General features: G+C 42.4%; 1 protein-coding gene across 6 annotated transcripts in view; it reads left to right on the forward strand.

Moving 5' to 3' along the window:
• The window catches only part of slc44a1b (solute carrier family 44 member 1b), a 34437-nt gene extending 24182 nt beyond the window's left edge, over positions 1–10255 (forward strand). For 2 of the 6 annotated variants that reach the window (XM_044204512.1, XM_044204513.1), the window contains exon 16: positions 315–10255. In XM_044204512.1, the coding sequence (XP_044060447.1) occupies positions 315–434 (120 nt within the window). In that variant the 3' untranslated portion in view covers positions 435–10255. Of the gene's footprint in view, positions 1–13 lie in introns of all 6 variants that reach the window. The other 4 variants (XM_044204514.1, XM_044204515.1, XM_044204510.1 and 1 more) reach the window with 3 other exon arrangements.
• Positions 10256–11690: the final 1435 nt, after the last annotated feature.

Raw genomic sequence — 11690 nt, forward strand, 5'->3', positions numbered from 1 at the left:
ACGCATGCTAACTGACACGTGCTAACGGGCGCACACTGTCCTGAGCATGCTGATTGGATGAACGCTGACGCATGCTAACCTGCCTCACTCCCATCATCATCATCATCTTCATCATCATCTTCATCACAGCTGCTTCTTCCTCAACATCTGGGTCCAAACTCTTTACTGACTTTCTGCTTTTGTGTAATTTTTAAAAAACTTTTGTATATTTATATTTTCTGTTTTTTTAAATGAATTTTTTAACGTTTGTTTTTGTTTGTGTGTTTTTTCTGTTCGGCCTTATTTTCTCGCCGCGGTGCTTTAAGGACCTTCAGGACTCAGCAGATGAACTGAAGACGTGTGTTCACATGAACATTATTGTTACGCTATGTGTAAAAATCGGTACGAATGAATTTGTTGGCGTCTGCTGGGTCCTAGCTTCCTGCTGGCCCTAAACGGTCTTTTAAATCATTCCGGGCCGGAGGGAGTTCGCAGTCTGAAGTCAGACTACATGTGTTTAAGAATAAGTAAATAAAGGACTTCTTCTTTCCCCTCCAGACCTGGATCCTGTAGTGTGGAGGTGTAGAAACCTTTTCGGCTCGTTACCCCTGAAAACAAACATGAAACAAAGTTTGTTTTTTTTCTTTGTCCAAAGTAATAAAATGATCCAGTAATTCACGGGGAAACAAATCCAACATTAGAAAACATGACTTTGTGTCGCGGTAATGTTCATTTATTCTGCTTCCCCGTTAATTAATCGTCACAGATGTAGGGAAATGACAGTTACACGAAGTATAATAATAATATTATATTATATATTAAAGCTAACCCCCTCAGGAGGAACACAGTTTAATAATGATAGTACACATACATAAATATCCATATGTAGGCGCATGTACACATACATGACACAAAGCAAAGGCATCCCAGATCAAACAGTAAGAAGGGATCAAAGTTTCTCGTAATAAAACACATTTTACTCCTCGACGTGTCCGAGGCAGTTCCCGTGTTTGATAAACGCAGAAGGAAAGTTAACGGACTCGGACCGAAGCTTCATCTGTTTGTCGCGTTGGCGTCCGGTCGCGCACTGAGCTCATCTGAGTCTCCTCAACTTCAAGCGCTTTCACGCACTTTCAGTTCCTTCGGCTGATTTTATTTTCCCAGCAGACAGATGTGACATTTACTACACTGATCAGAACAAGACATTTAATCTGTGCGCGTTTCAGCTGCTGGCCGACTGTCAGATTACCGTCGTGACTTTTAGGTGAATTCAGACACGAGACTGTGTTGAACTCAAGGAAAAGGGGCTTCACTTCACATTCAATACAGTTTAACGGCCGACTTCTTCTGGGTGCCTGTTCTAAACTCTCCAAGACTCAAAACCACCACAAAGAGTCTCTTTGGTTTTGTGTCCCTTTCAGTCTGGGGGTCTCGCTCCAGCGTAGGAGGGGTGGGGGCCTGTTCCATGTCTGTGTCCAGGGGCCCGCTGTCTCATAACCCCTAAATAAAGGGATAAAATAGTTAACTGAGTCATTAAATATGAAAAACCTTCTGTTTGGTGGTGTTTCTAAAATCCTGCTCCGGCCCCGCTGACTAGGACTACCCATGATGCTTCACTCTCACCTCCATTTCCCTCATAACCCCCTCACTGCCTCCACCTGTCATCCTCCGTCCTGTCTGTTAGATCATCATGAAGAACCATGAAACTGTTAACCATGTGGACTCGTTTCCTGTTTCAGGCTCCGGGGACGAGTTCAGCTTGACCAAAATCAGCCAATGGGACTTCTTAAAAAAAAAAGAGACATTCCAAATGTTTATTTTTACCAACGTGTAACATGTTTACTATGGTTTCACTCCAGGGAAAACAATATTTTAATAAGAAACTGTAAAAACGTAACAATGTAATGAAGCACTTTATATTGAAGCGCTGCAGATTTTAAACCGGCTGATGCATTTTTTCGTAGTGATGTCCTTTTTTATAAAACTACAGCATCTCGTCTCACTCTGAACTCATCGTCTCCGCTCACACTTCAGTTCCTAACAGTTTCAGCGAAGCGACTTTTTCTTTTTTTATTAATGATTTTGTTCTGGAGACAAGCTGCGGATCACACGACTCCTCACCTGGACTCCGTGTTGTGATGACATCAGAGGGGCGGAGTTTTTGGACAGGTGGATCAGCAGCCATAATGCTCCACGCCTGATTGGCGGATGAGATCTGCGCGGTCAGCTGGTGTCAGAGGACGGGGTCAAAGGTCAGACAGATTCTGCTGCAGCTTCTCTTCCGTTGGCCGGCCGATCAGGTTTCATCTGAGAGAGACTGACGGGACGCACTGCGAGCAGATCGATCAATACATCTGATTAGTGATATACAACTAAATATCCATAAGATCCGAGCGGCCGGATACAGTTTGACTCGTTCGATAGCTGGTCCAGGGGCCGCGGGTTGGGAACCGCAGCGTTAAAACATCCAGCATGTTTGAATCGACTCTTCCTGCCAAATAAATCTTTAACTCATAAAAAATGCTTCCAGTTAAAGTCAGACGTCAGTTCTGCTGGGTCAGACCTTTGGACGCAGTCTGAAACTGACCTGTGGAAAACCTCACCTGTGACCTCACCTGTGACCTCCGCGCTCGCTGCGTCACATGGTGGCAATGCAAACCTTTGGGGGAAATTTGAAATGTAAATTCTTGCAGGTGTTTTCATGATCTCACAGACATCTACTGTCTCCCTGGAACAATACAACGTTTATCCCGGGTGAAAAGGATTCTGATGGCGGGTTCACACCAGTCTCGTTTAGTCCGGTTGAACCGAACCCTGGAGCGTTTACCCCCTTGGTGCGGCTCGTTTGGCTCGGTGCGAACGCCGGACTCGAAACCTGGTGCGGACCGCTGTCAGGTGAACTCTGGAGCGGTTCATTTCTGGTGTGAACACCATTGGAACCAATCACAGGAAGCTTACCACCGTATGTGTCGTTTTATTGGTTAAAAAACGTTTTCTCTTCCTGTTTTGGTGACCGGTGAACTAGTAGCGCGTTTGCTACCAAAAAGACAAAACTTGGTGATTTTTGCATGTTCGCAGTTACCTCACTGGTCCACTTTGCAAATGCAAACAAGTGGTGGTGGGATCTCATCAGAACCAGCCGTCTTCTGTGATAAGACCGTCCGGTGGCAGAGCGTCTTCCTCGAAATGTCTGCATTATTAAATGATTTAATACCTGCTGTCCTACGAGACGTTCATATGCGCGGTCCTCTAAAGTCTGCTGCCTGCAGTCTGCGGTGCTCCGTGATGTACGATATCCAGGGAGAAATATGGAGGGGCTCGTTGTCTTTTTACCCGCAGACTGTTTGACCAATAATGGAACAGCTTCCTGTGGAGCCACTAAAGGCTTTATACCACTTTAAAACATGCAGTGAAACACCTGGAGACACCTGCCGAGGTGGGAGTTCAACTTTAATGTACGTTAAAGTGAAGAAGCAGAGCTGAGTGGAGCATCTTCCATTTTAAACATTGGTTTTCCCCAAAGATGTATTAATAGATGTATTAATAGATGTGATACGGCGTCTCCACTCAGCCAGTGGTCACTCGTGGTACTGCAACAAAACAATTGCTGACAGGACGTTTCTCTTTGGATTATTACCTTTTAACCCATGAAGATTTTATATTTGTAAAACTTTCATAGAGTCCAGAACAGAGATTTTAAAGTCTGTGACGTCTCAATGTAAAGTCTATGGACCAAGCAGGAGAAACGCTACTGAGCATGTGCAGTGGGCCGCACAAAACAGAAGCACTAAAAAAAAAAAAGAAGTCTCAGAACTTTGTCTGTATTTTCCCTGATTAGTACCAAACAACATGCTTCTGTCCAGGAAACCTCATTAGGAAATAACAGACCTGTAAAATACAGTGTTGGAAAACGTTTTCATCTCGTGGCTCGGCGAGCAGTTTTCATTGACATGACTGGGCGCCATCTTGGAGTATTTCTATAATACAGTGATGGTGGTTTTGCCTGCAGACAGAAATCTGTGAGATCATGAAAATACCTTTGCATACATATAAAATAGAGCCCATCACAGAGTTTGACAAGTGGACCTGTGAAGACCTCTACTCACACGAGTGAAGATGACTTTAATCAATTATCTAATCTGTTAGTGATCAACTGTCTGTGAGACGCATTCTATAAAACAAGTTCAGACTCGATTGCAGTCGTCTGTCAGATCGAAGCTGTTGAAAACTGAGATGTTAAACTGCCCCAGAGCCCCGGGTACCTCGTTTTGTGGTCCTGGAGCCGGTTGCACCAGAGTTCGACAATATTTCCGCATAATTAAACGAACACCACACAAACCACTGCTTAATACATGACAGACTCCACCCACCGACCTTTATTCAGGTGTGAGCAGATCACGAGGATTACTGATCAGCAGGTGATGAACGTTATTAAACGATGAATCTTTTGCTGAAATATGATGCTGCAGTTGACTTCCTTGTTTACTTTATGAAATGCTTTCTGATTGGACGCTGCCACAGATGTTACTAAAGTCTTTACGAGCTCAGACGTCTCTTTCGTTTGACTGGTGCAACCCAATTTAGTCAATCAGTAGTTTGAAACTAACTCGTAGTTACTGAGAACTGAGGAAGGATTTATGAACAGCTGGTGCGACGTAGTCCTGGTCTCGCAGAAGTCCTAGTGTTTTAAGGCCGTAATCATTTGAGTTTCTGTTCGTTTTGTATGTATATAGTTATATTCCTAAATAAAGTGGTGTTCTATCAAACTGCTTCAAAGTAACTAACAGACAGAAAACCTGCAGCAAAGCAGCATCACTCCAGCATGGGAGCACCGGTTGGTTTACAGGGTAAACGGGGACCCGAGGGCGACCAGCAGGTTCAGGTGGCCGTAAAGCAGAGCCGTCGTCATAGTAACAAACTCTCGTCACTGGAACAGGAATATGATTGGCTGTTGTACAGTTCACGTTGCAGTGATGTGTTGCTCGCAGTGCGACGCCTGTTTCAGACTCCATGTTGGACGTGTCATCATGAGGGCGGAGGTCATTAACCTATTGTCCACACGGGGGTTGCAGACCCACAGTGTGTGTGTGGGGGCGGGGGCTCTGACCTGCAAGGTGAAGGTCATGTGACCAACTGGGACTGCCAAGCTAGCTCTATCGCTAACAAGCTAATCTGCTTGCATGTTTACTGCCAGCTGTCACTACTAGTTGTACGAGCTGTTAGAAAGTGATCTATAACCCACACTGATCATGTTTTATGAGTTTCATTTCAGGACGAATTGATTATTGGAAATGAAGTTTGTTGTCAAATAATCACAGTGACATGGCTGCAGGAGTCTGGTTAAAATCTGATCAGCTGAAGTGTTTGCATGAATATAATGTCATATTTGGGGGAGGTTACCTGCTGCAAGTCTTTAGTTTGTTTCTCTCATGATCACCATTTTTACAGTTTAACATTTTATAGTGCCCAAATCACAATTTGTCAAAACTAAACAGAGGTGAAAGAATAAAGAAATGCAGCAGGTTGACTAACAGATTTACTGTTTTCTGCAGCGTTTCCCTTCTTCTACAACACAGGAAAACAAGCTAGCAAGGCTACCAAAAACTAGCCTATCGACGACCTCCGTCTCTGTCAGTCACATGACTCTCACCTTGCAGGTCGTAGCGGTCCGTTGAGTCTCCCTGTGGTTCTAAATGTTTAGTTGTGACGTGGAGTCTGTGACGGGCGTCAGTGTCCCGTCAACTGATCTGTGATGAAGATGATTGACAGTCAGATTGCTGTCGTCTTGGCAAACCGTCACCTGGATCCTACTTCCTGTCCTGGAGTTTGAGCTCCTCTTCACTGTCTGAAACCTCCACGACATAAAGTCAAAGTGTTGTTTCCATTTAAAATCCAGAGAAGAAGAAGGTCAGAGATGTGTGGGCGGAGCTTCATGTGGAGGTGACAGCTGAGTTCAGACCGTCAGCAATAAAACAAACTGCATCATGTGACCACATCAACAACAACAAGTCTTCCTGCTTCTGTTCGTTGAACATGTTCCAGGTTTAAAGTTTGATGTTGAACACGTCGTCTCAGACAGGAAGTCAGATCAACATCACTTATTGTCCAGCTGTCCAACACAAGGCAACTGATTGGGCAACCTGAGCGAGAAAGGTCGTCTCAACTGACTGTGGGATCAGATTGTGTAACCAAATAATCTCAAGTCAGCGTCACGGCCTGTGAGATGCAGTTGAAAGCTCAGAGAAACTTATGAAAAGTCAGTAAGTGGACCATTGAGTAGTTTTGTCTCACGTATTTGGGCAACGCTTCCAGAACCAGGCAACACCATCAGCAACGGGCAGAATCAATTCTTGGTGACGAAATGTTGACGTGATGAAGGCAACTCGCGGTGCTCTGTTGCCCGTCCTGGTTGCCCAACACGTTGCCTTGTTGCCCTGCAGGTTGAGCTGTGTGTCAGGCTGAATCCAAACGCCCACCAGACTTTCCGGCTGAACCCTCAGACTTCGGTCACACTGTGACGAGTTCACCGTCACCACTTGTTTCCATGGAGATTAACTGAAGTTGAAAACCTGGATGACTGGATGAAAACCAGTTAAAACAAACCATTGAGCCTGGTACTACTGGAAAATCAGAGTTCCTCAGCGACGAGCTGCTGAACAGTTTCTCCTCAGTCTGTATTTTAAACGTTTCTCCTGAATGGGACTGAACACAGAAACCTGGAATTATTTACACTTTGTTTCTGAGCTTTTGTCTGGTTCTAAACACTACAATACCCATGAGCCTCAGCTGCTGTTGCTGTGGAGAAGAAGCCAGTCAGAGGTGTGAGTCAGAGCGGTGGTCGATTTTACCAGTTATGTATTAATAGATGTGAAACGGCGCCTCCAAGAGCGACCAAATGCAGCAGAAACAGCATTTCTGACAATATAAATGTGCAAAGTGAATCCACTGTTGAATGAAAACATTGACTACTGCAGCTTTAGGTCTGAACGTTTGGATTCAGCCTCAGTCTGATGGAGTCAGTTTGTTCTTGTAAAGTTCACACATGGACCTGCTGACGTGTTTCTGAGACGAGTTTGTTGCTGTGATGATGAACGTTGCTCTGTGTGCAGTTAGTTTTTCCGTCCTGAGATGTAAACGGGTGCAGCTGATGTGTTTAGAGGACGGACGGTTTCCAGGCTGCGACTGTTCCCGTCGTCGTCCTCCTGTCAGCAAAACACCTCCTTCACTTCAAAATGATGATGAACCGGTCAGAGAGTTTCAGCAGCTTGAAGACAAACTGTCTGAACAGCTGATCTGAGAGCTGTTTGAAAAGATCAAACCCACATGAATCACATTCTGGTGGAAAAGATCTCTTCATGCAGTTTTCTTCTGTGCAGAAACTCTGGATCTCACTGAGATTTAGCTTTGAAATATTAAGAGCATGTGTGTTTAAAAGCTGCTGACGCAGCGAGTCGGCGGTCACAGGACTCGATGCTCCGAGCATGTTAACTAATTGCACTAAAGATGGAGTTCATTCAACACTGACGTCAGTTTAAAGTAGCTGTAAAGTATTTTAGATGAACAATGTTTGTAGCTCAGATATTAACACACACACACACACACACTTATTCATGTTCAAACGTCCCGATAAGAAAAAACTTTAAGAGCAACGTTGGAAATATTTAAGTCCTGCTTCTCAGACACGTTTATACACAACAATTAGTTTGGATCATGTGACCGCTGTCGCCGGGCAGATTAACCTGCTGACTGCAGGAACTGAAGCGTTTCATTCCCTCAACAGACAAACGGCCGAACTGATTAATTATTGATGAAAAATTAGGGCTGGAAGACGATTATTTTCATTATTATTCAAGTAAAAGCGTCCGTCTCAGTCTCTCCGAGTCCAAACTGACGACTTTAATTGTCTTGTTTTATCCGACCAACAGTCCAAAACCCAAAGATTCGGTTTCTGTGAGACAAAAAATGTTCCTAATCATTTTCTAGGAAGCTTCCTGGGAAAAAATATCATTTGGTCCAAATTATAAGAGGAAATTGGGATTTTATTGAAAGAAAAGTTCCATTTAAACCCAAATAAATAATAATTGATTATTAAATTATTATTGGAAACTTTATTCTTCTTTATTGCTTGTCTGTTACACATATTACGTTCTTTCATGTTCAGTCAATCTGCTGTGATCTGAATAAAAGACTCTGCGTTACACAGCAATTACATTGGAATTGTACCAATTAAACTTTTCTGTCTATTTTCCCTAAAATAATTACTAAATTAGTTCTTTTCAGGAAACTTCCTGGAAGTTTACCCGTAAAATTAGTTGTTACCGAAATTACTCAATTAATCAAATATAAAAATATATTTTCTGTCGATTGACTAATCAATTAATCAACTAATCGTTTTGTGTCTGTAAAGTATGAAATCATTTGTTAGCTGGACTCCAGGACTCTGAGTCTCAGCAGGTCTTCATGGATCCTGTGATTCACTAAACCAGATTGCACCATTAAAACTTAACAAACGTCTCGGCGAGTAAAGACTTTAGTAAATCTGTTGCTAGGAAACATCTGTAGCGCCGTCCAATCAGGAGCAATCAGCTATGTAAACTAGCATAACTTCCAAACATCACAGCTTCAGAGGCTCAAAGAGAAATCTTTGTAAATGTTAGTTTGTTTCTGTCTGCAGACACGCAGAAATCTGTCTCTGAGTTAGAAGGATTCATACAGTTTATGATGAGAGGAAATATCTGACTATGCTCAGCTAACTGACGTTATTTACTCATGTTGTTATTTTAGTGAAATGTAATTTAAAATCTTCCAGATTGACATCGTTAATAAACAGCATTTATCAGGTTTCAGGTCAGAGACGTCGACCGAGCTCCACATCGCCTCTTTTACTCTTCGCTCTCCGTAATAAAGATTTCTCACACAGCAGAAGAAAAAGAAAAACATATGCATATATCATATCCTATATGATTCAAAAGCAACAACTCTGTCAACAGAAGTAGTTGTGTTTGGCGTGAAGGTTCTGGTTTATTAAGATGAACTGATTTAAATTGACCATGGAAGGAAAAGTGTTTATATTTCTACAGATGGGTTTGAATCCGGCTGGAAGACATTTTTTAAGAAATGAAATATGAACCAACAAAAGATTTAACTTCAGCTGCTGAATTAAAAGATAAAACCTGTGATTAATTATTCTGGTTCCTGATGTTTCCTGATAAATACGTTCGGACTGTTGGAATGAAACTTTTCAGCTCCTCTGTCGGCTGCTGACCAATAATCAGCTTCATTTACCAAATCCAACCAATTAGCGCCTAGAAGCTCCCCCTGCTGAAGGTGTTGGGTTGACAGGTGAGCTGTGGGTTAGGGACGCTCCAATCAGGACGTTTATACCGATTTATTGATCTGACATTGTCATAATCACATGATCCGATACCAATCGCTGATTGGTTCAAACAGGATCAGTCGGCCTCTCTGATCACTGAGCAGCTTCACCGAGCAGGAGATGAAATATTTTAACATCTCACTCACCTGATACCCGTGTGCAAAGGAGACGACGTCACAGCTGATGTCACGTCTTTCTGTGGTTGGTCGTTTCTGTCGATGGTAAACCTGACGAGAAGCTGCTGCTGATTTAGTCTCTCCGTTAGCTTACCTTTAGCTTACCGTTAGCTTACAGTGCGGACACGAAAAAAGTCTTCTAAAAGCACGTTTTCATTTGGAAAAGTACTGTTAGCTCTGTTAGCATCTAGCATGCTAACACAGGCCCTAGCGCTCGCTAGCAGCCTAAAGACACTTCCTGTCTCCACACAGTCTTCAACCTGAATTATATGTTTTGCATCCGTCTGGCTGCGAGGGTCTACGTGATACCGATTTAGTCTTTTGTCCACGTCCACATGGCCCCAGATGTATGATCACCTGGACTGTATGGTTCTGCGAACATGCCAACCAAAGTAGTACGTACAGATATCCGTGTTGTCTTTGGAGTATATCGGTGAAGTCATTTACAGGTCTTTAGAAAATACTACAATTAAATACTACAACTAGCATATCAATTATTCAGTGGATTATTTCTCAGATAAAAGGAATATTAATAACGGATTACTCCTTCAGTATTGCGTTTACATAAATGTGGGTACTCGCAAGAGACAGCTTTTAAAAAGAATTGTCAAAACTGGCTCCAGTTCATTGTCATTTAGCCAAACCGACCAGTGATTTTCTGTCCGACCGCAGAGCTACAACTATTCAGAATTTCACAAGTCAGAAAGAAGGCGAATAATTAATTCCTGCCCCATTAAAAATCAGGTGACCCTCAGATTACAGCCCGCAGTAAACTACCATAGAAACCAGATGTGAGGAAGCGTTTTGTATTCAACACCATAAAGTTAAAGCGAAGTTCATCCACCTGTCCTGTGAAGTTTGTGGTGCTGGCAGCTTGGTGACGTAGTGACTACTCACAGGGCTAGTTAGTGAACTACTGCAGCTCGTGAGCTAACCGCTAACATGCTATCACTATCGATTCACGATTAAAACCAAGTATCAAGTTGCTTGTAACACATTTCGGCTGATATCGGTAAGGGCCCAATCGACTGGAGCATCCCTAACTGTGGTGAATTCACTTGTCACTTTTCTAACTTTAGTTTTTGGTCGTCATGGTTACTGCATTTTAAATAAACCACCTTTCAACCTGAGGACTGTTTTTCAGCTTCCTTCAGCCCTGATCAGAGCAGATGAAGCTGATCCAGAACAAGTTGCATGTCCATGCTTTTCTGCTCTTTATCACAGCGCGTCATCTTCGTACGGTGTGAATAATCCGCTGTTAGATTCACTGGACTGAAAACTCTGAGTTACCTGATAGACGCCTCCGTTGCTTTCAGATGTGACTCTCGAGCTTGTCTTCACACGAGGGACAGCTACATAGCAAAAAGAACAAGTTAAGACTTTAGGCTGACACATGAGTTTAACTGTCAGGTGTAACACTAGTGTTTAGGTTTTCTCTGCAGTAAGAAGTTGTTTGTAACATTGAAGAACTTTTCATTTTGTTCTGGGTTGAATTTTTTATATTTATCATTTCTTATGTATATTTGTTTTTTAAGAAAAATAATAAAATGGAAAATTTTAATCTGTGCTTGATGTCTTTTATGTACTGAACACCTTCGTACGGCAGCGTGTTGCTCCCAGCACGACCAAAAACAATTATTTTCATTATCAATGAATCCGTCAATTATTTTCTTACAACTAATCAATGAATCGCTTAGCCTGTAAAATGTCTGAAAATAGAAAAAGATGTCTGTCGCAGTTTCTCAGAGGTCCCCAAGGTGACGTCTTCAAATGTCTTGTTTTGTCCGAGCAACAGTTTAAAACCCAGAGATTCAGTTGTGATATAAAGCGACACGATCAGTTCTATCTCTTTTCAATCGATTATCTTAATTTTTTACGATTTTTCTGTCAATCAGTTAATTGACTAATGGTTTCAGCTCTAAACAAAATATCGTTATATTATTATTATATATATGTTATATTACGAAATACTTTTTGGTTTTTCACAAAATCAACATATTTACGTATATACTCGTTTAAGGATTAGTTAATGAATGTAACTATTAAAGAGAGTTAATTAACTGTAAGCGCCGCTGAACACGACGCTGAACACGACGCTGAACACGACGCTGTATAGCTGCGATGTCGCTTCTCCTGCTACTTGTTACTCCGTTTGTTTT

The sequence above is a fragment of the Siniperca chuatsi genome, linkage group LG8, assembly GCF_020085105.1.
Source record: "Siniperca chuatsi isolate FFG_IHB_CAS linkage group LG8, ASM2008510v1, whole genome shotgun sequence".
Lineage (NCBI taxonomy): Eukaryota > Metazoa > Chordata > Actinopteri > Centrarchiformes > Sinipercidae > Siniperca > Siniperca chuatsi.